The sequence below is a fragment of the Pelodiscus sinensis genome, unplaced genomic scaffold, assembly GCF_049634645.1.
Source record: "Pelodiscus sinensis isolate JC-2024 unplaced genomic scaffold, ASM4963464v1 ctg59, whole genome shotgun sequence".
NCBI lineage: Eukaryota > Metazoa > Chordata > Testudines > Trionychidae > Pelodiscus > Pelodiscus sinensis.
In genome coordinates this window covers 94,817-122,004 of record NW_027465846.1, presented here as the reverse complement: position 1 = coordinate 122,004, position 27,188 = coordinate 94,817, and the positions used below count along the sequence as shown (strand labels likewise).

The 27,188-nt window shown below is 67.3% G+C and overlaps 3 protein-coding genes across 7 annotated transcripts in view; 1 reads left to right on the top strand and 2 right to left on the bottom strand.

Moving 5' to 3' along the window:
* The first annotated feature begins 252 nt into the window (after nucleotides 1-252).
* On the top strand, nucleotides 253-2,066 carry VMA22 (vacuolar ATPase assembly factor VMA22). Its single transcript, XM_075914969.1, has 5 exons — nucleotides 253-455; nucleotides 623-726; nucleotides 1,194-1,306; nucleotides 1,640-1,795; nucleotides 1,910-2,066. Exons 1-5 carry the CDS (start codon nucleotides 342-344, stop codon nucleotides 2,026-2,028), a joined length of 606 nt encoding a protein of 201 aa, XP_075771084.1. The 5' UTR covers nucleotides 253-341; the 3' UTR covers nucleotides 2,029-2,066.
* Nucleotides 2,067-3,511: 1,445 nt separating this feature from the next.
* On the bottom strand, nucleotides 3,512-8,698 carry LOC106732286 (transforming protein RhoA-like). 2 transcript variants are annotated; one of them, XM_075914970.1, is made up of 5 exons: nucleotides 8,538-8,698; nucleotides 5,496-5,653; nucleotides 4,734-4,854; nucleotides 4,429-4,559; nucleotides 3,512-4,279 (listed from the first exon to the last, which is right to left on the bottom strand). In XM_075914970.1, the coding sequence occupies exons 2-5, from the start codon at nucleotides 5,649-5,651 to the stop codon at nucleotides 4,106-4,108; spliced, it is 582 nt and encodes a 193-aa protein (XP_075771085.1). In that variant the 5' UTR covers nucleotides 5,652-5,653; nucleotides 8,538-8,698; the 3' UTR covers nucleotides 3,512-4,105. The 2 variants fall into 2 exon arrangements, with proteins under 2 accessions (XP_075771085.1, XP_075771086.1); XM_075914971.1 differs by having other exon boundaries at nucleotides 8,558-8,693.
* Nucleotides 8,699-11,472: 2,774 nt separating this feature from the next.
* The window catches only part of UBA1 (ubiquitin like modifier activating enzyme 1), a 33,374-nt gene continuing 17,658 nt past the window's right edge, over nucleotides 11,473-27,188 (bottom strand). For 2 of the 4 annotated variants that reach the window (XM_075914873.1, XM_075914876.1), the window contains 25 exons: nucleotides 22,516-22,632; nucleotides 22,175-22,233; nucleotides 21,811-21,979; nucleotides 20,870-21,004; nucleotides 19,385-19,491; nucleotides 19,152-19,242; nucleotides 18,509-18,641; nucleotides 18,271-18,368; nucleotides 17,870-18,016; nucleotides 17,273-17,449; nucleotides 16,936-17,043; nucleotides 16,680-16,760; nucleotides 16,145-16,300; nucleotides 15,732-15,897; nucleotides 15,323-15,519; nucleotides 14,744-14,808; nucleotides 14,464-14,659; nucleotides 14,304-14,378; nucleotides 13,883-14,072; nucleotides 13,674-13,762; nucleotides 13,296-13,388; nucleotides 13,010-13,201; nucleotides 12,551-12,652; nucleotides 12,260-12,360; nucleotides 11,473-12,098 (listed from right to left, as the gene is read on the bottom strand). In XM_075914873.1, coding sequence (XP_075770988.1) covers nucleotides 11,963-12,098; nucleotides 12,260-12,360; nucleotides 12,551-12,652; nucleotides 13,010-13,201; nucleotides 13,296-13,388; nucleotides 13,674-13,762; nucleotides 13,883-14,072; nucleotides 14,304-14,378; nucleotides 14,464-14,659; nucleotides 14,744-14,808; nucleotides 15,323-15,519; nucleotides 15,732-15,897; nucleotides 16,145-16,300; nucleotides 16,680-16,760; nucleotides 16,936-17,043; nucleotides 17,273-17,449; nucleotides 17,870-18,016; nucleotides 18,271-18,368; nucleotides 18,509-18,641; nucleotides 19,152-19,242; nucleotides 19,385-19,491; nucleotides 20,870-21,004; nucleotides 21,811-21,979; nucleotides 22,175-22,233; nucleotides 22,516-22,632 — 3,180 coding nt within the window. In that variant the 3' untranslated portion in view covers nucleotides 11,473-11,962. Of the gene's footprint in view, nucleotides 12,099-12,259; nucleotides 12,361-12,550; nucleotides 12,653-13,009; nucleotides 13,202-13,295; nucleotides 13,389-13,673; nucleotides 13,763-13,882; nucleotides 14,073-14,303; nucleotides 14,379-14,463; nucleotides 14,660-14,743; nucleotides 14,809-15,322; nucleotides 15,520-15,731; nucleotides 15,898-16,144; nucleotides 16,301-16,679; nucleotides 16,761-16,935; nucleotides 17,044-17,272; nucleotides 17,450-17,869; nucleotides 18,017-18,270; nucleotides 18,369-18,508; nucleotides 18,642-19,151; nucleotides 19,243-19,384; nucleotides 19,492-20,869; nucleotides 21,005-21,810; nucleotides 21,980-22,174; nucleotides 22,234-22,515; nucleotides 22,633-23,715; nucleotides 23,943-25,732; nucleotides 25,880-27,188 lie in introns of those variants that run through there. The other 2 variants (XM_075914875.1, XM_075914877.1) reach the window with 2 other exon arrangements.

Sequence of the window (27,188 nt, the reverse complement as noted above, 5' to 3'; positions counted from 1 at the left end):
ACGGAGCCGCGCTGGCCCTCAACCAAGATGGCCGTGGCTTCCTCGCCGAAGCGGAACGGTCCTGTCCAATCAGCGACTGTTCCCCGCTTTCCCTCGACGGTGATTGGAGAGCCTCGCCCAAACCCTCAGCGCTGATTGGAGAGCTGCCGGGAGGCTCCGCCCCGGTGGAAATCCGGGATTGGCTGGTTTCCAAGGTCATGTGACGGGCGAGGACGGGGGTGGGGCATCCCGCTCAGGCCGGAGCAGGTGCTGGAGGAGCCCGGTGGGGCCGCACTGGAGAGAGGGGGTGGAGCCCGGGGCAGGGCTCGAGGGGCGGGGCCTGACCGCCGGTCTGCAGCCCCATGGCCGAGCTGGCGGCGCTGAGCCGGGAGCTGGACGAGCAGCTGCTCCGCCTTCTGGGGGCGCTGGAGACGCTGCAGGGCCGCAGAGAGGAGTTCAACCGGCGCGTGGAGCAGGTGGGGCCGGGGGAGGGAGGGTTGCACGGCCCCCCACTGCCCCCGGCCCCCACCCCCCTGGAATTCCCCCTTCCTACCCCCACGCCCCTTCCTGCACCCGCTGCCCTGGTGCCCTGCAGCGTCCCCCCAGCAGGCCCTGACACCCTCCCTTTGTGCCCCCCATGAAGGGCTGGTTCTCGCTCTCCAAGTCCCGCTTCGCCATGGGCTGCAAGTCGGTCTCCGCCCTGCAGTACGGGGCCCGCATGGAGCCGCTGGTCCGGGTGCGCACCAGGTGAGAGCAGGGGCCGTGGGTGGGGAGCGAGGGCCATCAGCAGGGCTGGGGGGAGCACGTGTCTGTGACCCACGGCACCAGAGACGTGGGGCGGGCCTAGCCCGGGGGCAGGACTGAGGCACCAGCCCTAAGGGGTGTGTCTGACCTTGTCCGACCCGGCCCCCTCGGGCGCACAGTGACAGTTCCTCCCCCCATCTCACCTCCATCCCGCCCGCCCCTTCCATTCCTGCCTTAGGGGGCAGGGAGACCCGCTGACTGCTCAGGCCAGGTGGCCGGGAAGGCCCCGGGCGAGAGGGTCCCTATTGGTCCGGTCCTTGTGCAGAATATTTGATTCTGGGCCCCACAGCGGGTGCAGAGGGGCCCCGCCAGGAGACAGGCCGGCTGCCGGGGCTGTGCGGATCCGAGCGGAGCCGCCCAGGTGCCCAGCTTCCAGGGGACAGGCTCAAGGGTGCGATTCCCCCTTCCAGCCAGGGGGAGAGCGGGCAGGTCGCCTTCCAGGTGGCCCCAAGAGAATCGGACCCGCCCGCGGAGCCTGCTGAGGAGTCGCCGGCCGTGGAGGAAATCGGGCCCCAGGATCCAGGTGACCTGATGGCCAAAGACCTGAGGGGGCTCAGGGCCGGGCTAGTGGGAGAGCGCCACTGGCAGGGCTGGGGAACCCCAGGGCTGAGCTGGCAGTGGGGCAGGAGTGAGGGGCACTGGCAATGCTGGAGGGGGGGGGGGAGACGTCAAAGGCACTGGCTAGGCTGGGGGGGAAAGCTGGGCTGGCAGTGGGGGGGGGATCAGCAGGGCTGGGCTGACGGGGGGGGGGGGGCAGGGCAGAGGGAGCCCTGGCAGTAGGGCATGGCTGGCTGCGGGGGGGGGGGGGGGGGGGGGGAGACACGACACAGGCATTTCTCAGTCAATGTCTCCCCAGTCCTGCGGCGGCGAAAGGGCCCGGGGCTCGCAGAGGAACCCAGCCGGCCCCAGGAGGCGGCCCCCGAGCCCCCGGCCTCCTGGCAGGACCCACTCACCTGGTTCGGGATCTTGGTGCCCCAGAGCCTCCGGCAGGCTCAGAACAGCTTCCGAGAGGGTGAGTCCAGAGCAGTCCTGGAGGGGACAGGCCCTGGGGGCCCCTTCCCTGCCCTATGGCCAGACGGAGCTGGCCCCCTTCCCTGCCTTGGAGCCGACCCTCGTCTCTCCGCAGGGATCCTGCTGGCCGGGGAAATCGCCACCCTGCAGAGCGAGCTGGAGGGGGCACGGGCCCAGTACCGGGCGCTGCTGGACAGGAAGCGCCGGCTGCTGGCTGGGGAGGGGGAGGGGTAGGGCAGCGCTGGCCGGGGAGGGGGGGCGCATTGGCTGTAGCAGAACCTCCTGCCCCCAGTGCAATAAACAGGGCTGGCTGCACGGGGGCGTGTCTGTGCGTCACTGCTCAGTGTGCCCCCCCCCCCCCCCCCCGCAGTGCGTGTGTGAGGGGGGCCCGCAGAGCTGGGAGATACCAAAAGGCTTGGAAGTGTTCAAGAAAATCAGCTGCCACAGGCATAGGCCAGGCGGCAGGAGCAGGGCCCAGTGGTTAGAGCAGGGCTGCACACAGTGAGGAGGAAGACACTCCCCCCTTCCCCTCAAACGGGGGGGGGGGGGCCCCTAGAGCGTCAGTGCAGGCTCCCCATGCTGAGCCTCAGGCTTCCCCCGGGGTTAGAGCAAGGGGTGAAGCTGGGAGCCTGGCCCCCAGGGTGGTGTCCCAGGGGAGAGTGAGAGCTACTGGTTCGTGCAGGGGTGGGAGCAGAGCCCAGGGCCAGGCCCCTTGCCCCCTTCCGGGGGGGGGGGGGGGGCGGAGCTGAGCTCCCTCTGGAGTGACTGCAGATGAACAGAGCTCAGGGGCCTGATTGCCCCACCAGTGGAACCCCCAGCCCGGGGGGGGGGGGGGGGGGGGTGGCATCTCAGTACACTGGGGCAGCCCCTTGCAGAGGACCCAGCAAAGGCGCAGCCCCCCCCGCGGGGAGGTTAACAGTGGGGGGAGGGGGCCCAGCTGGGTTGGACTGCCAGTGAGGAAAGCAGCAGGGGCTAGTGCCCAGCAATGGGGGTGAGGAGCTGCAGATGCCTCGGGGCTGCTTTTCTCCTCCCTGCAGCCCCAGCCCAGGGCCAGAGCCCCCCCCTCCCCTGCAGCCCTGCCATGGTTCTCCCCGCAGCAGGGGCACAGCCAGGGGGGAAAGGGCAGCAGAGCAGACTCCCCCTGCTGGGGGGGAGAGCAGGGCAGTCCGGCCAGGGCCCTGTGCCCCTTTAGGAACACCCTAGGCCCAGGAGGGAGGACTCCCCAGTTCTCCCCCAGGCTGGGCTACAGCAGCTGCCCCACTGCTCAAGGGCAGGCAGCAAGGGGCACAACCCCTCTGGAGCCTTGGCCCCTCTCCCAGCCTCTGCAGGAGCTGTGCCTGGCTGCTCCGAGTCTGCCCCGAGGCCCAGCCTGCAGGTGCAAGGGGGCGGAGGTTCCAGCCAGGGTAGCCTGTGGCCCAGCCCCCCTCTCCCAGGAGGGAGGTGGCAGCTCAGTGAACTGGGCCAGGCAGGTTCTGCACACAGCCCCCTCCCCAGCTGCCAGGCCGAGCTGTGCCCCAGAGGGGGCCGCATCCCCTCCCTCCGACAGCACCCACTGGGCCCAGCCCCGCCAGGGGAAGCAGCAGCAGCAGCCGGGATTGGACCCCCACCACCCTGCGGCAGTGCCAGGGCCCAGCAAGAGGGGATGTAGGCGTTGTGCTGGGTCCTCACTGGCAGGAGGGGGCAGGGGACCCAGGAGCCAGCAACAGGCGGAGCCCCCTTGTACTAAACGTTGCTACAAATTTATTACAGGAGCTGTTTGTCTTTCAAGTACAGTTGAAAAGGAACGCCCACTTCCCAGGGGAGCGGGGAGCGGCCGGGCGCCTGCAGCGCCCGCCTGTGGCACTGGCACGTGGAGGGGCCGGGGCCCACGGCGGTGGGGGAGCCAGCTGCCCCCCTCGGGCAAAGCGCCGCTGCATAAAAATAGAGTTCTCTGGGGCCCGCTTGGCAAGAGATAAATAGAGCGGAGGGAGGAGTCTGTACAGCGGGGCAGCACCCAGCCCCTGCCCAGTGCTGGGACGGGGGTGCCGCCGGCTGCAGCACTGAGCCCCTCACTAGGGGGCTGCAGGGCACGTGGGGCAGGGCCTGGGCCCCAGGCTCCACTTGAAGGGGGACTGGAGGGGCTGGGGCAGGGCTGCAGAGGTGTTGACAGGGCAGCCCTGCCCCAGCTCTGAGCTGTTCGGAGGGGGGCCCATGGCTGGGGGGGCAGCTCCGGTAGGCAGAGGGCAGCTCTACCCTAGGAGCCATGGGGCAGTGAGGAGGGGCCCGGAGCCCCGCCCCCAGGCGGGGGCCAGAGGGAGGGCAGGGCAGGGGGTTACAGCAGCTGGCAGGAGGTCTTCTTGCGCCCACGCTTGGCCTGCAGGGCGGCCCGCGTGGCCATCTCGAACACCTCGCGCACCCCGTCCTTCGTCTTGGCCGAGCACTCGAGGTAGCCGAAGGCGCTGATCCGGTTGGCCATGTCCCGGCCCTCCTCCGGCTTCACCGGCTCCTGCCAAGGCAGCCACAGCGTCAGCCCAGGGCTAGGGGCCAGGCCAGCCCAGGCAGCAGCATGGCTGGTCGGCCATGAGCGGGGCCCCTCCCTCAGGGCAGCCCCCGGTTCCCAGCCCAGCCCAGGGGCCGCGGGGTTAGGGGGCTCACCTGCTTCATCTTGGCCAGCTCGCGGCGCGTGTGCTCGTCATTGCGCAAGTCCTTCTTGTTCCCCACCAGGATAATGGGCACGTTGGGGCAGAAATGCTTCACCTCCGGGGTCCACTTCTCCGGGATGTTTTCTGCAGGGGGGGCAGGATCAGCACCAGGGCACCCGCCCCCACCCCGCTCCCCCGGCTGCACTGCCCGGACCCCTGGGCTCCCCCATGCATGGGTGGGGAGTGGCAGCTCAGGGCTGCGGTGGTGAACTCACAGCGGCCGCCTGCCCCGGCTGAGCCAGGGGGCCCAGCACTCACCCAGGCTGTCGGGGCTGTCGATGGAGAAGCACATGAGAATGACGTCTGTGTCGGGGTAGGACAGGGGCCTCAGGCGGTCGTAGTCCTCCTGGCCAGCCGTATCCCAGAGCGCAAGCTCCACCTGCAAGGGACGAGGTGGCTTTGAACTGCTGGGCCCTTGGGAGGTCCCCAGCTGGTCACAGGTCCTGAGCCAAATGTTCCTCTGCCCTGGCCAGGGCCTCCTGCCACCCCCACGCAGGGCAGGGGCTCCGGATGCCAACTGAGCACCTGCTGCCTGTTCTCCGGGCCCAGCCTCTGCCCCCAGAGCCTGGCGCTACACACAGCTCGGCCGCAGGGCGCCTCGGGTGGGACACTCGCCCGGCCCAGTGCACAGCCGTGGTGGGCAGGTCACTCCCCCGGGCAAACACTCCGCACACCAGCAGCCCGGTGACAATCCACAGGGCCTCCCTAGGTCCTGAGCAGGAGAACCAGGAGAACGGCTGTACCCCCGGCCTGGCCAGCCGGCTTTCGCAAAGGGGGGGAGGGAGGGAGGAGCAGCAGCCGCAAGTGGGGACTGGGAGGGGACACAGGCCATCCCTGCTTGGGAAGCAGGAGTGGGGCTCAGCACCGCGGGGTGGGGGAGGGCTCCGGCTAGCCCCAGTGTCCCGTTTCCCCTCTATTTCTGCATGAGCAGCCCAGGAAAGCGAGGGGCTTTGCCCTGCTCACACACCAGCATCCAGCCCCCCTGCCCAGAGTTCAGCAGAGCAGGGCACCCCCCCATACCTGTTTGCTGTCCACCTCGATGTCAGCCACGTAGTTCTCGAAGACGGTGGGGACGTAGACCTCCGGGAACTGGTCCTTGCTGAAGACGATGAGGAGGCAGGTCTTGCCACAGGCGCCATCTCCCACGATGACCAGCTTCTTCCGGATGGCCGCCATCTCTGGCAGGGAGCAGGGGACAGGCCCGTCAGACTGGGCAGGGGTGGCCCCACCTGCCGAGGGAACCTGCCCCAGGCAACGCGGGGAAACGCTAGAAGGCCTGAGCCAAGGGGAACTGGCAAGCCCAGAGGCCTCCCCCTCTCCTGAACCTCTGCCCTGCCCGGCACACAGGCTGGACTAGCCCCAGGCTCCGCAGGAATGACTGGAGGAGACGCAGCCAAACTGGCCTGTATGGGAATCCCAGAGGTCACGTCCTACGTCTGCCACGCTCCCGGTGGGACACCGAGCCAGTCGCCAGAGCCCAAAGGAAGTGGCCCCACCCCCAATTCAGGCAGCTGAGAATCCTTGCCCTGCCGTTTCAGTTTTTCCAATTCCTCGCTTCCCCTTGACTAAGCCAGCAGCTCTCTGGGGTGGGGACGGTGGCAGAACCACCCCCCCCTGCCCCGCCCTGACCTGCCAGAGCCTAAGCAGAGCAGCTGGAAGACACAGAAGGGGGTAGAAGTCCAGACCTGGCTCTAGTCTTGCTTGCACAGGGTGGTCACTAGCCTCAGTTTCCCCATCCAAGAGCCAGGCGACTCCCCTGCTGAGACCAGCCCTCAGCACTGCTGGAGATTTAACCCTGGCCACGAGACTCTCCTTTATGGCAGCAACTTTCTAGCATCTGTCCCACCCACCCCGGAGGGGCTGGGTTTGACCCCCCCCAGAGCCACAGGCAGGGCCCAGCACTCCGGCTGAGGTCTGGTTCAGCCACGGCTCACAGCCCTGGGGGGACGGACTGAAGGCGAGTGCCGGGCTGCTTTGCTCAGCTGGCGCTCTCCAGCCAGGCAGTCCCGTGCCAAAACCCTGCCCTGGAGAGGAGAGGGGGCCAGCCCCCGGGTGATTCACCACTTTGGCCACTGGGCTGTAACAGGAAGCGGCAGAGGCAGTCAAGTTACACCCACATGTGGAGCGTGAAGCGGCATCCCCAGGAACGCCGCCCGCCCTTGGAAAAAGTTAGACAAGCCCTTTCCAGCAGCCCTGGAATTAGCCAGCTTGCCACGGACGCGCACTGCTCCAGGCCTCTCCCCCGAAAGCCCCTGGCCCACGGAGATCGGAGCAGGAACATGAGAACCCCACACTAGGGTCAGACCAACCATCCAGCAGCTGAGCCTCAGGGGAATGAACAAAGCCACCCCAGCACGGGGCAGTCGGATACAGGCCACCCAGAGCAGAGGATTACATCCCTGACGCCTGGCTCTCTTCCAGGAACTTCCCTCACCAATCACAACACCCCTCTGGGTGTGAGCGCCCCAGGGCGAGGGGCCTCCTGTCTGCTTCAAACCCCTCGCCTACATTCAAAGGGCGAAACAGAAACCCGGCGCCTAGGGGACCTCTCCTAGGTGCATTAAGCTGAACTAGCAGGGAGACAATCCTCTGAGCAGCTGGTAAATCCCAAAGGAAAGAGATTCAGCCCCAAACCTGGCCTGGGGAGGACAGTAACCCCCAGGGGTGAGGGAGAGGGGAGCAGCTCGGAGCTCCGCACAGGGGCGCTTCTCCGATACCAATCCAGGGCCGAGGGAGCACCGAGGTTTCTACAGGCCAAGGTTTGGGAGTGTCTGGGTCAGCGACGATGCAGCCGCCTGGGTACAGCGCCCAGCCTGGCAGGACGAGGAGAACAGGCACATCACTAGTAGGGACACCTGGTGAGGCACCCAGAACACGGATGTCAGGCCACTTCCCACTTGTCTCCCTGTCTTTAGGGCACATCAGGAAGCAAAGGGGAAGGGCCTGGAGGGCAAGGCTGCAGGTGATAACGGAGACCTAGGTGTGAACTGACAGCTAGATGGGATCTGGGCAGCCCCTCATCTAGAGCAGCTGTAGGGGAGTGCCCTGGTACAAGGGCTCTGCCACAAGGTCCCACTCCAAACCCCAGAGAGGATCACCCCATGACACTGGGATCTCTCACACAAGCCAGAGGCAAGCACCTGCCCCGCCCCAAAAGCCCCAGGGTCTGTGCCTTCCTCAGTAACTGGGGTCCGCCAGCCGGGACAGGAGACATCGCCAAACCCCAAAAGAACAGCTAGGGGAGAGAAGCCTGCTCCCTCCCCCACCCCATCCCTAAACCTCCCCACCTTCACCCCCAGGCAAAGGCTGGGCACCCTCCCTACCAGGGCAGCCAGAGAGCCACCCTCCACAGCAAAGCAATACATCCCACCCCCACCAGTGCCAGGACCCCACCCCACTGGAAAACACCCCCCCCCCCCCGCTTCGCCCAGCCAGTAGAACAACCACACACTCCCCCCCCCCCGGGGGCCAGCAACCCCCACTCAGAACACAGTGCCCCCCCCCCTCAGGACAGAGCACCCCCGTGCCCACCTCCCCTCCCCCCTCGGGACACAGCAACCCCCCCCCCCCACGGAAGAGAGCAATCACTCCTCCCTTCCCCAAGGCCCAATAACTCGCCCCAGCCCCTCCCCCACGCAGCGCTTCCCCCCCTGCACAGTCTCTACCACATGGACCCACCCTACCCCCCTCCCCACGCCCGGAAGGGAGGCGGCTCGCGCTCCCCCTCCCCCTCCCCCTCCCCGCCGCACATGCGCGGAGCAGCTCCCAGACCGCACCCAGGATTCTATTCCTCCCCCCACCCGGCGCCGCGCGCTGACCCCTCCCGGGCCACGCCCCCTCCCGTGGCTCGCAGCCAATCAGCGGCCACTTCCTCCCACAGGCCGCGCGGCCCCGGGGCGCGTGACCCTCCCCCACCCCTCGCAACCCCCCCCCACCCTCAACCGCTCACTGCCGGCGCATGCGCAAAACGACCCCCCGCAACCGTCTCAACCACCGGCCCGGGACCGAGTCCCGAACTGGTCCCCGCTCGGCCCGCCCCGCCCAGCCCAGGCCGCCGCTCACCGCCGGGCTCTCTCGGCCACCTCCACTGCCGGCTCAGCCGCCGCCCGGACGCTCCAACCGCCTCCTCACAGAAGCCCCGCCCCCGTGCGCGACAGAGAGCGCTAGCTGACCAATCGCTGATGCTTTAAGAGCCCGCCACCGCCAATCCTCGGCGGCGGGAGAGGCTGTCTCGCGTCGAAGCTCCACCCCTAGCATGACGGACACGCGCGTTCGACCAATGGAAACGTAGAGCCGCCGACAGCCAGCCAATGCCCGCGGAGGGCGGGGCTAGAGGTGGCCTTCGGCCCTGCCTCTCTCTTAATTGACAACTGCGAGGCCCCAATCGCACCACGAGACGGGGGGTAAAGACGAATGCCCCGGAAAAACGGCGAAGGGGAACCAATAGGTGCGTGGCAATTCAGAGTTGACCGAATCATCATTAGAGGGCGGGGCAATGAGCTCATAAGGCCTTGCCTCGGAGGATGATTGACAGGTGCTTAAGCCAATGAGACAGGAAGCTCGCGTGTGAGAGCGGGAGGCATTTTCCGGGCCAATCCTGCCGCAGGGCGGGTCTCCCGCTGCTCAACGTGGCGCCAATCACTGTGACTGATAGCATGGAGCAACCAATGGGGACAGGGGCCGAGCGCCCGCCCACGGACAGGCTGCCTCCGAGCCCCGCCCATGCCTGTCACTGACAGCGAAGCGGACCAATAGCCACGCTTCCCGCCTGTTGCCCCTGGCAACGGGCTCTAAGGAAACATGCCCCACCTCCCTAGACTCCCACTAAACACAGCACCCCTCCATGCACACCTTGGGAAACCCCGCCCCTAAACCCCTCCCCCATACCAGGAAGCCCCGCCCCCTCGAGAAACCACAATCCTGTACCTCCCGGGAAGCCCTGCCCCCTGGATAAACCCCGCCCCTCGGATCCCCCCTCCCCCCAGGGGTTCCCAGCCAGCGGCGGCAGCACCTACCATTCCCGATCCAAACCCGGCTGCAGTGCAGGGGTCACCACCCCGTCGATCGGGATCTACCAGGTCTTGGAGCCTCTGCCAGCTGATCCCGGCTGTCAAGGACCCACCCTTCAGATGGTCCTTCCCCCCCTGCATCTCCTACCCTTTGCCCTGGAGCTCTCCCCTCAGTAGGCCCCTGCTTTCTGGGCAGGGCAGGGGTGCTCATGTCAAGATGGCCTCTCCCACTCTGTATCCTATCTCCACAGAACAGAGAGGGGGCACAACAGGACTTGGGATGGAGTTTGTTGGCTGCTTTTAGGAGCAGGGCAGGGCAAGGGCAGGGGTGAGCCGGCCTTAGACCCAGGAGCCACCTGAGCTAGCAGGGCCCAGCTGGTGCCCACATCCCAAGACCCTACCCGTCATGAACCCACTCTAGTACCCCAAACCCCTGCCCTAGCCCCGAGCACCCTGCAGCCAAACCCCCTCCAGAGTCTGCACCTAGAACCCCCTCCAGCATCCCAACAGCCTGGCCCAGGCTCAGCTCAGAGCCCCTCTCACTCCAAATACCTTAATCCAAGACCAGAGCCTGCACCCCAACCTGGTGAAAGTGAGGGAGGATGGGCTGGGGACTCAGAAGGAGGACAAAGGAGGTGGGGCAGGGATACTTGGGGCGGAGGTAGGTCTTGGATTGCACTTAAATTCAAAAAGTGATCTCGTGCTTACAAAGGCTGGAGACCACGGGGGTAGAGTAACCTGGCGGGGGCAGTGGTGCGTGCGGGGAAGGGTCTCCAACCCACAGGCCGGCCCAGGGCCCGGTTCCAAGTCCCTGCCAGGGGCGATGAAGCAGCCAGGCTGGGTGCTGAGGGACTGGGGCAACTGCTCAGCAGGGGGAGGAGAGCAGACAGACAGGCAGAAAGTAAATCAAGGCCCCATCCAGCTTTTCGCCTTGGTCTGGGCCAGCTGGGTCAGAGCCTGGTGGAACGCAGGGGTAGGGCACCCACTCCACTGTGCTTGGAAAGCTGCCCCACCAGCCATGCTGCTGGGACAGGAGGCACTGGGGTTGAGGCAGGAGGCAGTGCGCAAGGCCCCAGCTTGGGTTCTGTGTGTGAATGAGGGTCACATCCTCCCCAGAAAACCAGCAGCATTAGCCACCTCCAGCAGCCCCGGATCCAACGCTGCAGCTGGGATAAGACCCAGAAACCCAAGCGCACTGCCCCCTTCACACCAACTGGGTCCATCCAACTGGCACAGCTGCAGGTTCCCAGGGGCCCGGGTGAGCTCAGCAAGGCCCTAGAACCAGCTGCTGAGAGCTGGGAACTCCCTGGCCCCTGACTCCTGGCACCAGCAGCAGCTGCTGCAAGGACATTGGCAGAGGGCAGGACAGAGGCACAGGAAGCCTGCTGTGCACTCACATCACCCCCCCCCCTCTAGCAGCGTGGAGTCGGAACCAAGGGGTTAGCATCCCCATGTGGAACTGATGGAATCGCACGCTGTTGCAGGAGAGCCCAGCGCAGGCTGGGCTGGACAGGGGAACCCCCAGTGCTTCCCCCATGTCCCACACCTGGATACAAACAGAGCTGGGGGCTACCAGGCAGTGAGCCCACAGATCAGGGAAAGCTTCCAAGCGGAGGAGGCATGGGGGAGTGGGAGAGCTAGGCCCGGGGCACGTGATCAGGCCCTGGTTCTAGGAAGGGAGTGGGATTGAGTGGTTAGGGGGGGGAGCCAGGATGTCATCCAGACAGCCAGCATCAGGGCCTTGAGAAAAGGGGCTGCTCCACATAAAACCAACGTGGGTTTGATGGAACACAGGGGATGGCCCTTCGGGAGGAGGAAAAGCAAGCTAAGGAGCGCTCTCACCGGTGCCCCCTTCCATAGGGCCAGCTGCTGGGGCAGCACTGGGCTGGAGCAGGGGGAGGCCACAGAACACAATAGGGCAGGGATCCCCCCAGGAACCCCCCCACCTCCAGCACATCCCACCAAAGACCAGGCCTGGGGGGCGCCGGCAGCTTTTGCAAACGTCTATTTATTCAGTAAGTCCTCGCACCGTTTCTGCACTAACCCCCCCCTGCCGCCAGCCAGGCAAGCAGCAGATGGACAGACGGACGCTGGCCCCAGCAGCAGGGGGTAGGTTACCCCCACCCCCGCATCCCACACCCCCAAATACAGAACCAGCGCTGCAGGGCAAGAGATGCCCCATCCCCCATCGGTGAGCAAGTGAGTGTGCGCGGGGGAGGGGGGAGGGAGTGTGGGGGCGGAGTCAAGACAACACGACTAACAGTAAGGGGGCGGGGTTAAAGCGCCTCCACGACATGAACGGGACACAGGGGAGGGTCTCCCAGCAGGGGGGACCCACAGGCCCCCCGCCCTGCACCTCAGACCAGTCCTATGGGGGAATCCCCCTTAGTCCATGTTTTCCATCACTGTAACCGGTGGGCGGGGCGTGGGAGACCCCGCCCCACGAGCTCGGGGGCGGGGTGTGGGGAGGCCCCGCCCCTAGCGGATGGTGTATCGGACGTAGGGCACCTCGATGTCGCACTCGCTGTCGTCGTTACAGCAGAGTTCGAAGACCAGGGCCTTGACATGACGCCCGATCTTCTTCTTCGACACCTTGGTCACGATTTCCGTCATCCTGGGGGGGCAAGATGGCATCAGGGCAAGGGTAGGAGTCCCCACGAGGGGACCCCCACCCCCACCAGGGACAGCCCCGGATCCAAGAAACCCCAGCCCCCATCAGTCCCCTGGGCAACTGAGAGGGGACAGCCCCTCCCCCCGAGCACCCCGGGTACGTACGGCTGGTCGTGGCGCTCGCGCAGCTTAGCAGGCGGCATGAAGAAGGAGTAGAGCATGGAGACGCCCTGCGACAGCATGGTGATCTCCAGCCGGTGCTCTGTCTGCAGGGGGACAGAGTGAGGGGGCGGGGGTCAGCATCCGGACACTCCCATCTCCCCCCTTTGCCGGCATGGGGATCCCCAGTCGGCGCTCACGCTGCAAGAGGGTCAGACACCCTGAGCTGCCCCGCCCCCTTAGCGTGACGCTCCCCAGCTGGGAACATCGGACTGCACCCCCCTTCCCCCGGGTCACCTTGAAGTAGGCCAGGAACTGGCGCAGCGTCATCTCCTCCCCACTGGGCTGCACCCCCTGCACCTCGAACCGGTCCCACAGCGTCCACTCGATGTCGTAGTACTGGGGGAGGGGAGGGTGGATTAGATACGAGGGGACCCCAAACCCAGCCCCCTCAGCCCCTACCAAATCCACTTCTCATTGCATGGGGGGGTGGGTACGGGGGCACAGGGAGGTGCCTGACCGTGGAATCCTCCCCACAGAACCCTGCCCATGGCCACGGGGCACCAAGGCAGCCAAGGGTACAGAGGGGAGCTCCCCCAGGGCCGTTCTCTCAGGGCAGGAGGCAGGCTGGGAATATGGGGGTGTAGCGGGAGCTCCCAGACCCTCCTTGCTGCAGGGGGCAGAGGAACCGGGCAGGGGCCTGGGCGGGGACACAAGGGACGGGCAGGGGCCCAGGGTGCACACGGCGGCACCCACCTTGTTGCGGGGGCAGGCGATGGGCTCGGAGAAGCCGAAGAAGGGCAGCGCCAGGTTGAGGAAGCCGTTCTTGTAGGACTCCAGCCGCTTGTGACCCTGCACCACCTTGTACAGCTCCAGACACACCAGCCCCACCACGGCCGCCGTCGTCGTGGCAATGGCCGGAATAATCTTCCCAGCAATCAGCTTGCTCTGGGGAGGGGAGTGACATCAGCATGACAGAGCCCCGCTCCCCCTCGCCTGCCACCCCAACCCCCCTTCCCCCCCCGCCGCGGCCGCTGCTCACCTTGTGCCGGTCGGCAGGCGGAATGTCGTAGTTCTCAGCACGCAGGTTCGAGGCCGCCACGATGAAATCCATGTGGAAATTAGTGTCGTCGTCCTGAACCAGAGAGAGGGTCAGAGAGAGATGCGGCCACCTCTGGGGCAGGGCAGCTGGGGAACAGCCGCACAGAACATCATGGGGGGAGGGGGAGGATTGCCTGGCACAGAGATGCAGCCACCTCTGTGGAGCAGGCAGGCGAACGCCCCAGGGACCCAAACCCAATGGTGGGGATGCGAGTGCTCACCTGGCACTTGCTCCCAAGGGCCCTGTCTGCAGCAGGCTCCCCCCAGGCTCAGGCCAGCACTCCCACCCGGGCTCAGCCCGCCACCCCCCTCAGCTCACCTTCTCGAAGTCGATGGGGTACATGCGGAAGCTCTGCAGGCCCTCGGGGCTGGGCAGGCTGGATTTCAGCTCCTCCAGCCGGCTGTCATCTAGGGGCAGAGCACAGCCCATGAGTGCCCGGCAAGGACGCCCCGGCCACAAGGGGCCCTGGACTCTGTGCCGGGAGCCAGCAAACGCCCCCCCCGCCCGGCCCAGCCCGCAGGCCCTACCGACGGAGGCGTTGGCATTCTGCAGCTCCTGGTCGGAGATGTGGATCCGCACCCCGGACTTGGGCGTGAATTCGGGCACCTGCACCTGGTGCAGCAGCTCGGCCACAGCGCCCACATCCTGTGTGCTTGCGATGCCGTAGGTCTGGGCGAAGAGACTCGCTGCCGCCACAATGTAATCCATGTGCAGGGGCTGGGGGGGGGAGAAGAAGAGGCGTGTTAACTCTGATCCCTAATGATGGCTCCCCCCCCCCCCCCATCCAGGGGCTGTGGGTGGCTGAGCATTAGCCCGGACCCCTCCCATTGGCACCCCCGCTCTGAAAGCCCGTGGGGGCTGCGGGGACACAGGGGCTGCAAACCCCGACTCCTAACCTAGCGATCTGCATGGCGTTACCCCGGCGCCTAGCGACATCCCCGTACTCACGTTGCTCTCGTCGAAGGTGAGCGGGTGGGGGCACCTCTTGGGCCCCGACCAGAACAGGGTGCCGGAGTTGGTCTTCTGCAAGACACCAGGGGGCGGGGGTCAGAGCGCGGGCCGGGCGGCTGCTGGCTCGCGGGGGGGGGGGGGGGGGGCGGGTGCTCACCTGGTTGGGCGGGAAGTTGTGCAGCAGCTGACGGATGTTGTTGCTGTATTGGCAGTGCCAATGGCGGCAGGCCCAGCCCACGCAGTCCGCCCAGCTCCGGGGCCGCTCGCTCACCAGGCTCTTGTTGACGGCCTCGAGCACCTCCAGGGGCTGGGTGCCCGGCAGCTTGAGCGTGCGCTCCATGAACTTGGGGTCTCTGGGGGTGGGGGAACACGGCTCAGAGGGGGCATCCCCTGGACCCTCCCGCCCCCAGCGGCACGTCCCTCCCCCCACCACTCACGAGATGTATTGATTGACGCTCTCGGCCGGCTGCTTGAAGAGGCCTTCGAACTCGTCCCGGGCCCACTGTGGGACAGAGCAGAGTCACCGGGGCAGGGGGCCAAGGGCAGCGCCCTGGGAAGTCAGAGGCCCTCGACACTAGCGCCCACGCCAGTGACCGGAGCCCGGACTCCCAGCCCTGCCTGCTCTTAGCAACCGACTCCCCGCCCTCCCCGAGCCGGGCGGGGCGGGGCGCCCAGGCGTGCCGGCCAGACCCCGAGCCGGGCGGGGCGGGGCGCCCAAGCGTGCCGGCCAGACCCCGAGCCGGGCGGGGCGGGGCGCCCAAGCGTGCCGGCCAGACCCCGAGCCGGGCGGGGCGGGGCGCCCAGGCGTGCCGGCCAGACCCCGAGCCGGGCGGGGCGGGGCGCCCAGGCGTGCCGGCCAGACCCCGAGCCGGGCGGGGCGGGGCGCCCAGGCGTGCCGGCCAGACCCCGAGCCAGGCGGGGCGGGGCGCCCAGGCGTGCCGGCCAGACGCCGGGCGGGGCGGGGCGCCCAGGCGTCCTGGCTCCCAGAGGCCCCGGGCAGGACCCCGGGCGCTCACCTGCAGCGTGTGCTCGATGGCGTTGGGGAAGTTCTTGAGGGTGCAGATGGGGATGGATTTCTCGGGCGGGTCCTGGCTGGAGCTGTAGGACTCCGTCAGGAAGGGGATCACCACCTGGACGTTGCCCTTGGTGCCCAGCGTCCCTGACTCCAGCAGCGGTTTGCGGTAATAGACGCACCGGCGATCCATGTACATCCCTGGCAGACGGGCACATGGAGTTAGCACCAGCAGGAGGGAGCAGGGGACCTCAGGAGCACAGCAGTGGGGGGTTGAGACAACTTGCCCGGTACTGAGAAGCAGCTACCTCTGGGGCAGAGCCCCTTGGGAACAGCCACATGTAACGCAGCACAGGAAGGGCTTGTGTGGGGCTGCGGGGGCCTGGGGAAGGCCCCACCCACGCATCACTCACTGGCATCCACGTTGTCCAGAGCATTGGCCACACCGTCCAGGCCCTCGAAGAAGTCGTCGTCGTAAACCCGCTCCGTGTCAGGCCCCACACGGTCCTGGTGGCTCGTGATGTGGATACTGGGGTTCATCTGACGCACGGCGGCTGCCGCTGTGTCAGACTTCATTTTCTGGGGGACAAGGGAACCCCGTTTAGCCGGAGAGGCGTCCTGGCTCCCAGCCCCTCCTGCTCCAACTGGCGAGACCCCACCCCACGCCGAGCCAGGTAGAGAACCCAGGCCCCCCACCCCCCAACTCCCCTCCCAGCACCCCATGACATCCCAGGGCCCACAGACCCCGCCCCCCAGCTCCCTTCCCCTCGCACCGTGACGTCCCAGGGCCCACAGACCCCGCCCCCCAGCTCCCTTCCCCTCGCACCGTGACGTCCCAGGGCCGGAAGAGGAACTGGCGGTTGAGGTTGGATTTCTCGATGGTGTCCATGTCGGTCACCGTCACCTCCCCGCCGTCCCCGCAGGCCAGCCCCAGCATGGCGAAGTTCTTCAGCAGCTCGCAGCCGATGGCGCCGGCGCCCACCTGGGCAGGGGAGACACAGGGTGAGGGGGCAGCCCTGGGGACAGTTCCAGGAGCCCAAGCTCAGCAGCCTGCAGCTCACGGCTCTGGTTTCCCCCAGCGTATCAGCCTCAAAGGAGCCCGGATCATGCTAAGCTGCCCAGCCCCTCGACCCCACAGCCAGACGGGGGCCTGAGAACGCGGGATGCTGTCCAGCGCCGCACCGGGGCCCGGACTAGGCACGTGAAGGGGTAACCAGCGGGGCTGGAACAGCCTGTCAAGCCAGTTCGCCCAAACACGGGATTTTACATCCCAAAGCCGGGCGGCTCCCCTCAGGGCCAGGCTGCGGGGTCTGCGTGGGGCTCGCCGCGGGGCCCCGCAGTCTGGACTCCGTCACACTCACCAGGAAATACTTCTGCCGCCCCAGCTTGGCCTGGAGGTCGGCCCCAAACACGGCGATCTGCCCGTCGTAACGGCTGTTCCTCTGGAGACAGGGAGAGAAAGTCACCCCCGCTCGGCCGGGGCTCCCCCCCCCCCCCCCGCTGCTCCCCTCACTCGGTCAGTGCTCCCAATTCCCCCCCCCCCGCTCCCCCATCCCCCGCTCAGCCAGTGCCCCCCACCTCCGCCCGCTGCTCCCCGCCTGGCCCCCAGCCACTCACGGGGCGGCACGCCTCCTCGGTCAGCGCCTCCTTGCTGTCCTCAGGCAGACACTCCAGCGCGTCGAAGTAGAGCCACTGCGTGATGGGCATGAACTTCCCAGAGCAGGCCTGGTACAGAGGGGCGGTGTCAGGGCAGGTCCCTCCCGGCCAGCCTCGCCCACGCTCCGGCCACCCAGAGGTGGCTCCCTGGGCCCCAGAGGGCCCAGTCCCCAGGGGTACCACTCGGCCGCACCCCCCACAGCTTGGGAGCCCCAGAGCATTTCAGCCCCACTCCCAGGAGTGCGGATCTCACCCCCCTCGCCACCCTGGGGCCGGGACCCAGGCCTCCTGGCGCTACCTTCATGACCTCCTGGGCGGCCAGCCCCCCAATGAAGGCGTTGATGGGCGCCAAGTCCCCAGCAGCCTGGTACGCCAGCTCCTTGATCAGCCCCTCGCTCAGCTCCTCCTGCTTGAGCGCCGGCGCGGCCTGCTCATTCAGTGCCCGGGTCAGCGCCAGCACCTCGGCTGCGTCCACCTGCGGGGGACAGGGGTCACACAGCGCCCCCGGGGTGGGGAAGGGACACAGCCGGTGGGGCCGATCACAGTGCACCATGGGGCAGGGTTGCCACCAATGTTCCCGTGAATCTTTTCTAGCCACGTGTGGAATAAGTGTGTTCTGAGCACGGAGGCATGTTGGCGTGTGCACCACCAATACACTGACACCTCTCCTGAGCCCTGCAGGTGCCAGCCCATAGTGGGAGGTCTCACAGCACCCCACAGGGCACACATGCAACACAGACAGGCCAGGAATGACACAGCTGGGGGCAGGATACACAATGCCCCAGGGGGCAGGGACAGACCACAACTGGGGGTGCGGGATGGGGGGGGGGGGACAATAGACACTGAGCAAGCAGAGGTCAGCTCCCCTCCCGCTCCACAGTCCCCCCAGCCCTACCTCGCTGCGGGGCCGGGGCAGGCGGTGGTGCCGGCGCTCGAAGTCGTGCAGGGCCTGGAAGGCCAAGTGCAGCTGGGCCGGGCGCTCGAATTTCCCAAAGTCGGTCACCACGAAGTCAGGCTGGGCCAGCGCCACGCTCAGGGGTTTCTGTGGGGAGGGCAGGAGTGAGGGGCAGCCAGCAGGATCGTCCCCCAGCCTGACCCTCCACACAGCCCAGCTCCGTTCACAACTGCCCCCGGACACCCAAAGCCGTTCACTCTGAACCCTACTGACGACACCGACCCAGGTTCGGCAGCACCCAGCGATCAGGGCACCCTGCCCCTTCCTCCCGCTGTGGGAAAAGCCAGCACCCAAGCCTGCCCGTAGCCCCCCCAGCCCGGGTGCGCATTCCCGCCACTCACAAAGCTGATCTTCTTGGGCATCTTGACCTGGGAGACGATGCCCCCACGCACGTACTCGGAGAAGCTGCTGGTGTCGCCAATGCTGAAGGTGTACGGCCCTGCGGGGAAGGGTGGGGCTCAGCGTGGTGGGGTGCGTGGACCAGGGACAGCAGCCCCGGCAGAGCTCCCTGCCCCATGGTGCCCCCCTCAGGCCCACGGTGCCCCCCGGCTCCGGCCCCCAGGGCACCTAGCACCTCACCCAGCACTTGGATCTCCATGGGGGGGCAGCGGTTGAGCTCCTCCATGCCCTCCACCTCGGTGAAGGAGACGAAGTCCCCGCTCTCAAAGCCGTGCCGCGCCTCGTCCAAGCATGTCACTTCCCCCGGGCAGCCCTGCCGACGCACAGACAGATCAAACCCAGCCCCTTGCTCTAACCACTAGACCCCACCACCATCCCAGAGCATGGGGGGGGACCCAACCGCCCTGCCCTCTGCTCTAACCACTGGACACTACCACCCTCCCAGAGCCTGAAGGGGGAAACCCAGCCGCCCTGCCCTCTGCTCTAGCCACTGGACAGTACCACCACCCCAGAGCCTAAAGGGGGAAACCCAGCCGCCCTGCCCTCTGCTCTAACCAGTAGATACCACCACCCTCCCAGAGCATGGGGGGGAGGGAAGAACCCAGCCGCCCTGCCCCCTTCTCTAACCACTAGACACCACCACCCTCCCAGAGCATGGGGGGGAACCCAGGTGCCCTGCCCCCTTCTCTAACCACTAGACACCACCACCCTCCCAGAAACGGGGGAGAACGCAGGCGTCCCGGCGCCCTCCCCCGCTCTAACCACCAGACCCTACTCCCCTCCCAAAGCCAGGGGAGTACCCAGGTGTCCACGCAGGCCTCACCTTGGTGACCATGGAGACCATGGCGCTGAGCGGCTGCTCCCCGTTGGGGTCTGTCACGACCATCTCGTCCCCGAAGTCACAGAAGAGCTGGCTGTGGGTGGAGGGGAACGTGAGGGACCCGGCCCCACCCCAACGGCCCCAGTCCCCTCCAGCCCAGGGCTCCAGCCTCCTCCCCCTCCCCAGGCAGCGTTGTCCGGGGCCCTGCCCCCCAGCGCCCGCTCCCGAGCACTCACCCGAACAGCCCCCTGGTGTCAGCCACCACCAGCTTGATGCCTCTGGCATGGCAGAGCTCCCCGACCCGCAGCTGCTCCTCCAGGGGCGAACTGGTGAGAACCACGACCTGCCGGGGCACCAAGGCCGTCAGTCAGCTTGTGCCCGCCCCCAGAGCCCCCCTTCCCCCCCACTGGGACATCAAGGCTGTCAGTCAGCTTGTGCCCGCCCCCAGAGCCCCCCTTCCCCCCCACCGGGACACCAAGGCTGTCAGTCAGCTTGTGCCCGCCCCCAGAGCCCCCCTTCCCCCCCACCGGGACACCAAGGCCGTCAGTCAGCTTGTGCCCGCCCCCAGAGCCCCCCTTCCCCCCCACTGGGACATCAAAGCTGTCAGTCAGCTTGTGCCCGCCCCCAGAGCCCCCCTTCCCCCCCACTGGGACACCAAGGCTGTCAGTCAGCTTGTGCCCGCCCCCAGAGCCCCCCTTCCCCCCCACTGGGACATCAAGGCTGTCAGTCAGCTTGTGCCCGCCCCCAGAGCCCCCCTTCCCCCCACTGGGACATCAAGGCTGTCAGTCAGCTTGTGCCCGCCCCCAGAGCCCCCCTACCGGGACACCAAGGTTGTCAGTCAGCTTGTGCCCGCCTCCAGACCCATCAGTGTCAGCACATGCCCCCCCACCACCTGGGACTGCCCCTCCCCCAGCACACAGCCCCTCAGCATCAGCCCTACCACTCCCCAGAAATCCACTCTCCCAGCTCCAACCAGCACCCCTGCCCCACACACACCCACCAATGGCCAGCCTGTGCCTCTCCTGCCTGTTCTGTGCTCCCCACACAGAGCCCCACAGCTTGAATCCCCTCCCCAAAGAGCCTCCCGAAGCTCTGGGGTCTCCAGCCACCTGTATTGACATGGAGACGGGAGCCCAACACAGCTGGGGATGAAACCCAGGCGTCCTGGCACCCACCCCCTGGCACTAACCACTAGACTCTACTCCTCTACCCAGTGCTGGCAGGAAAGACAAGCATTCTGGTGTCCAGCCCCCCTGCTCTAACCGCTAGACCCCACTCCCCTGCCAGCGCTGCGAAGAGAAGCCAGGAATCCTGGCGTCCAGCCCCCTGCTCTAACTGCTAGACCCCACTCCCCTGCCAGCGCTGGGGAGAGAAGCCAGGAATCCTGGCGTCCAGCCCCCCCTGCTCTAACTGCTAGACCCCACTCCCCTGCCAGCGCTGCGAAGAGAAGCCAGGAATCCTGGCATCCAGCCCCCCTGCTCTAACTGCTAGACCCCACTCCCCTGCCAGCGCTGGGGAGAGAAGCCAGGAATCCTGGCGTCCAGCCCCCCTGCTCTAACCGCTAGACCCTACTCCCCTGCCAGCGCTGGGGAGAGAAGCCAGGAATCCTGGCGTCCAGCCCCCTGCTCTAACCGCTAGACCCCACTCCCCTGCCAGCGCTGGGGAGAGAAGACAGGCATGCGACTCTCTGCGGGGCGGGCAGGCCCCAGGCCTGTGGGTACCTGGAAGGCGCTGAGGAAGTCCTCGGTGAGGGCCCCGGTATGGATGCTCACGGGCACATAGGAGTTGAGCTCAGCCAAGCGGGGCTGGGAGGCCTCGGCCCGGTTCTTCCCCATGTCGTCTTCCCGCAGGTAGAACTAGGGAGCAGGAGGGGCGGTGAGTGTGGGAGTCTGGAAGGAGGGGGGCAGGGCGGAGGGGAGGCAGGACCAGCGTTCCCTCTAACCCTTTCCACACCAAGTGGAATGAGTTTTCTGATGTGCCCCAGCGTGGAAGGCACGTGCCACACAAAAGACGTGCGACATGTCACCCTCATATTGGTGACAGCAAAATCCATGTGGCAGGGGTGGGGCCAAGGGGCTCTGAGCGTGCGAGGGGGCTCAGGCCGAGGGTTGGGGTGCAGGAGTGTGAGGGCTCCCACTGGGGGGGGGCAGGTTCTGGGTGGGGCTGGGAGGGCCAGTGGGCGGGGGGGGGGGCAAGGGCTCTGGCTGGGCACTTGGCAGAGAGCTTGCAGTGCTGGAAGGGGTGCAGACACTGGGCTGGGGTGCAGGATCTCAGGTGGGGGGAGGGCTGAGGGTTCGGGGTGCAGGAGGGTGCTCAGGGTTGGGGGACAGAGGCTTATGGCTTGGCTCACCTGGGCTGTTCCCTGCTGAGGCTGGCCAGTGGGAACACCCTGCACCCCCACCAGCAGCCCTGGCCCCTACAGGGCTTGGGGGGGAGAGGTCTCTGACCCCTGCGCGGGACTTTAGCTGTGCAGCTTAGATGGACCATAAGCCAAGACACGGACACAGAGGGGAAGTCCCGGTGGGAGTGAAGGGGCCAGGGACCCACACGCAGAGGGGCTGGGTGGGACAGGACCCACACGGGCAGGCCGGTGAAGGAGGAGGGGCCCAGCCAGGACCCACACGCAGAGGGGCAGGGCGGGATACACGAGCAGGGAGCCTACCTGGGAGGCCAGGTCTGCCCACTGGGCGGGTGCGGAGTCGTGCAGGGTCACAGACTTGACCCCGCCCAGGATGATGTTCTTGGCGATCTCCACGCCCAGCCCCCGCAGCCCCGACACCAGGACGCTGGCGTTTTGCATCCGTTTCATGGCCTCGTGGCCCAGCACGTACCTGGGGGGAGCAGATGGTCAGGCCGGGCCTGGGGCGGGTGCCTCAGCCAGCCCACACCGAGAGGCCCCGGAGCTGGGGCCCCACCACACGTGACCCGCAGTCCAGCATCCTCCCGAAAAGGGAGAAACAGCCTCTGTTCTGACCAAGCTCTGGGGGGGCAGAGGGCCCCTGGGGGGCCCCCGCGCTGGAACTTACAGCTGCCTGGAGTACAGGCCCTCATCAATGTCGGCGTCGCTCCCATTCTTAGCCATGCCCTGCGAGCAGAGAGGTCAGAGGTCAGGGATGGCAGGTCGCTGTGGCCCTTCCAAAGCCACTGGGTGGCCAGTAACCGCAAGGTTTACAGCCAGCCCCAGCGGGGCGGCACGTCACCTGGGGGCACCGCTGGGCAGAGGGTGGGGAGCAAGGTGCCCCAGAGGGATTCCCCAGTGCCACCCCGCTGATTAGGGGAACACCCGCAGCTGGGCGTGCGGTTCTCCTGGTGGTGCACATGGCACACGCCTCAGTGCACAAGTGGGCAGAGGGCCCCCCAGACTCACGTTGGCGGGCGCTGGGCGTGGGTCACTCGGAACGGCGTTGCCAGAGGAGCAGTTCGAACCCGTCTTCGGCTCAGATCCAGACACGCGGCGCTTCTTGGACAACGGCGAGCTGGACATCTGGGGGCCAAGAGGGAGGTGAGGACCCTGCCCACAGCCCCCAACAGCCAGCTCTGGGGACCCACGTGGCTACAGGCTACCCGAGCGGAGCCAGCGGGGGGGGGGGGGGGGGGGGGCGCGCTGGAGGCCTCTGCCCTTGGCACCAGTGGCTCTGGGATGCAGGGAGGGGCTCTCCCCGGAATGGCCCGGCACTGCGGGGGATTTCCAAGCAGCTGTTACCCAAGTGTCCCCAGCAGTTCCTGGAGCCTCCCTCCAGAGCCAGTGCTGGGGCCAGGCCGGCCTGCAGTGACTCAGCTAGGACAGTGACTCATTTCAGAACCCAGCTCCGCCCTGGGCAGGCCCTGAACTCAGCACTTCCAGAGGGGGGACCCCAAACCGGCTCCCTTCCCCCAAGGCTGAGGGACCCCACACTGCCCCCTCCTGTCCCAGAGCCAGGGAGCAATCCCAGGCGTCCTGGCTCCCAGCCAGCTCGCCCCGGCTAAGCATCACGCCATGTGCTCTCACTCCATGGCGCCTTGCACTGCCCGTCTGGCAGCACCCCCTGCGTGGGCAGACAGCTGCACGGGGATGAGAGCGGCGCTTCCCGCCCCCTCGGCTGGCACCCAGGCGCCATCCCTTCGCTCCACGAAGGGGCTTCCCCCGGCAGCGCTGCCCGTTAGGGAAAGGTGGCTCGCCCCCAGCCTGAGCAATCCCAGAGGATGCGCCCCTGACCCAGAGAGGAGATGCAGCCCCCTCCAGGCCAGGGCAGCCGGGAAAGAGCCAGCCAAGATGCAGCCACTTCTGGGCTGCGGCCTCACAGCTGGGCACGGCAGCACAGCACAAGGGCTTGGGACAAGAGGAGAATCTGGGTTCAAGAGAGCCAGAGCCAGGTGTCTGCTCGGAGCTGGAGGGATTCTGGGAGGAGCCGCGTCTCATCAGAACGGCCAGACTGGGTCAGACCAAAGGTCCAGCCCAGTGTCCTGTCTGCTAACACGGGCCAATGCCGGGTTCCCCAGAGGGAGGGAACACAACAGGGAACCCTCACGTGATCCCTCCCCTGTCACCCATCTCCAGGCAAAGGGAGGCTAGGGATACCATCCCTACCCATGTCGGCCAGAGGCAGCTGCCTCATTGGAAGCCAAGTGCAGGAGGGAAGCAGCTGCAGGGTCCCAGCAGCGGTCGCACCAGGGAGAAAATCCACCTCTGCTCCTATTCACAAGCCCCCTATTCACGAGTCCCAGAACGGCCGTGTCATGCCGGGAGCTCCCATTCGGCTCTCTGCCTGCCGCAGTGACAGCTGGGTAGGGAACGGCCCTACTAATGACAGATCCCCTGGCAATTAACCGCCGCAGGGGGCTGAACCCCAACACCCCCCACAGCAGGTTTCTCAGGGGGCTCCCGGTTGAGAATTTCACTCAACACTGAAGACCAGACTCAAGTCCCCAGCAGACGGCCGACGCTGAAGGATCCAAGCCGTGCTGCCGAGCCAGCTCAGGACACAGAAACTCTAGGGGGCTCAAATAACCAACCCCCAGCTCCCCCCAGAGATCCCACGAGCCCCACGGCAAGACAGACGAGCACGCAACAGTGACCCCAGCTGCTCAGTCCCTGATCGCCCAGGGAAGTCAGAGCCGTCTAGTTGGGACAGCATAACCCCTGGTGGGGGACACCTTAATCCCGGAGTAGGGATAGAATCATAGAATAATAGGACTGGAAGGGACCTCGAGAGGTCATCGAGTCCAGCCCCCCGCCCTCAAGGCAGGATCAAGCTCCGTCTACACCATCCCTGACAGATGTCTATCTAACCTGTTCTTAAATATCTCCAGAGAGGGAGATTCCACCACCTCCCTTGGCAATTTATTCCAATATTTGACCACCCTGACAGTTAGGAATTTTTTCCTAATGTCCAATCTAAACCTCCCCTGCTGCACTTTAAGCCCATTAATCCTTGTCCTGTCCTCAGAAACCAAGAGGAACAAATTTTCGCCTTCCTCCTTGTGACACCCTTTTAGATATTTGAAAACCGCTCTCATGTCCCCCCTTAATCTTCTTTTTTCCAAACTAAACAAGCCCAGTCCATGAAGCCTGGCTTCATAGGTCATGTTCTCTAGACCTTTAATCATTCTTGTCGCTCTTCTCTGTACCCTTTCCAATTTCTCCACATCTTTCTTGAATGCAAGAGTGTAGTCGATTAATCCATAAGCAAAAGCAGATAGGTGAACGCAACAGACTACACATATTCCCCGCTCCCTGCCAGTACAGGTGTTGCAGGCTGGCCAGCAGCCTGGCTCAGTCCTGGCTTTCAACGGGTCCAGGACCCACCTCTGCTGTGGCTCTGCATTTAAAGCATATTAGAAGCTGGGCAGGCGGGCAGGCTGGCGGAGGGAGCTCAGCGCCCCCCACCCGACAGGCACTGCTGCCTCTCTCTCAGAAGCAGCAGCACAAGGTGACAGGCGGCCGGTCCGCGAGGGGAGCTGGTTTTTAAACCGCCCCCCCCCCGCGGACCAGCTCCTGCCTGGCTCTGACACACCTGCCCCGGGGACTACAGCAGTGAGGAAGCGATACAGCTTCACGGCTACTCGCCGATTCCATTAACCGCTATTGGCCCGGAGTCACCCAGCGTCTCCCCACAGCCCCTGGCCCGAGCAACTCGCCCTGCCCGCCCGGGCAGCCTCCCCCACGCGGGGCCGGGCACGGCTCTCCACTGGCTGCGTGAGCGGATGGGGGCCCGCCCGGGGCTGGAGAAGCAGCGAGCTGAGCCGGGGCCGGGCCGCTCCCTCGTGCCCGCGGAAGAGCCGCCGGGGCGGGGACAGGCCGGCGCCGCCGCCCGGGGCCTCCCGCGGGGCCCCGCCCCCGCCCCGGGGGTCACCCCGCAGGCTCCTCGCCCCCCCCCGCGGGCGGAGACCGGCCCCAGCGCTGGCCGGGGGGGGGCGAACACCCAGGCGCCACCTCCCAGCTGCGGCGGCCTCGGGGGGGGGGGGGCGCAGACCCAGCGGAGCCGGGCTCGGGGGGGGGCGAGCGGGGGCCCCCCCTTCCCGAAACCGGCCGAGGGGCGGGGCTGACCCCGGGGGGGGCGGGCAGCGCGGCCTAGTGGTGACAGCGGGGGGGGGGGGGTGGTTACCAATGAGGCTGGCCCGGCCCGGCCCCGCTCGCTTCTTCCGCTCGGCTCCTCACAAGATGGCGGCCGCCGGGCCCGGAACAAAACCCCCCCCGCCCGCGGCGCGCGCCCGGCCCCGCCCCCTCCGCCGCCGCCCATTGGCCGCCCGGCGCCCCGGCGGACACGCCGCGCCAGGCCGGCGCCGCGCGCCCATTGGCCGGCGGAGGAGGGCGGCCCGCCCCGTGACCCGGGACACGCCCCCTGGCGCCCGGATGGGAGGGGAGCCGGCGGGACGCAGTGGGGCGCCCCGCCCACCTCATGAATAATGCAAAGTAGCCCCGCCTCCATAGTGTCCAGACAAGGAGGCGGGGCGGGGCGGGGCGGGGAAAGGGCAGGGGCTGGTGGGGGGGAAGGGGGAAAGGGCAGGGGATGGGGGAGGGCTGGTGAGGGGATGGGGCATGGCTGGGGGGGAGAGGGAAAGGGCTGGTGGGGGGCCCGGAGGAAAGGGCAGGGGGTGGGGGGGCTGGGGGGAGAGGGAGAAGGAACATCCCTGCCCGTGTGCGCCTGCCTGCAGACCCTGCCCACACACCCCACCCGCACCCCGTGCCCTCGCCTGCCCACACACCCCACCCGCACCCCGTGCCCTCGCCTGCCCACACTCCCCGCCCGCGCCCTGCGCCCTCGCCTGCCCGCACTCCCCGCCCGCGCCCTGCGCCCTCGCCCGCCCACACTCCCCGCCCACACACTGCGCCCTGCGCCCTCGCCTGCCCGCACTCCCCGCCCGCGCCCTGCGCCCTCGCCCGCCCACACTCCCCGCCCACACACTGCACCCTGCGCCCTCCCCTGCCCGCACTCCCCGCCCGCGCCCTCGCCCGCCCACACTCCTCGCCCACACACTGCGCCCTGCGCCCTCCCCTGCCCGCACTCCCCGCCCACGCCCTGCGCCCTCGCCTGCCCGCACTCCCCGCCCGCGCCCTGCGCCCTCGCCTGCCCGCACTCCTCGCCCACACACTGCGCCCTCGCCTGCCCGCACTCCCCGCCTGCGCCCTGCGCCCTCGCCTGCCCACACTCCTCGCCCACACACTGCGCCCGCGCCCTGCGCCCTCCCCTGCCCGCACTCCCCGCCCGCGCCCTGCGCCCTCGCCTGCCCACACTCCCCGCCCGCACCCTGAGCCCTTGCCTGCCCGCACACCCCACCCGCGCCCTGAGCCCTCGCCTGCCCCCACTCCCCTGCGGCGCAGCCCGCAGCTGCCCACATGCACTCAGCCACGCCACCTGCCCTTGCCCTGTTCCAAGTGGGCTGCTTCCCCACCCAGCCAGCGCTCCCTGTACGCGCCGAGGAAGCTGTGGCTGTGCGCCCCAGAGCCCAGCTCCAGTGGCTCGGTCTGGCGCTGTGCTGCGCAGTGCAGCCCTGGCCTGCTGGGGCTCTAGGTCCTGGCAGGGGCTGGGGCTCAGAGCCCCAGTGGGAACAGCTGCCGGC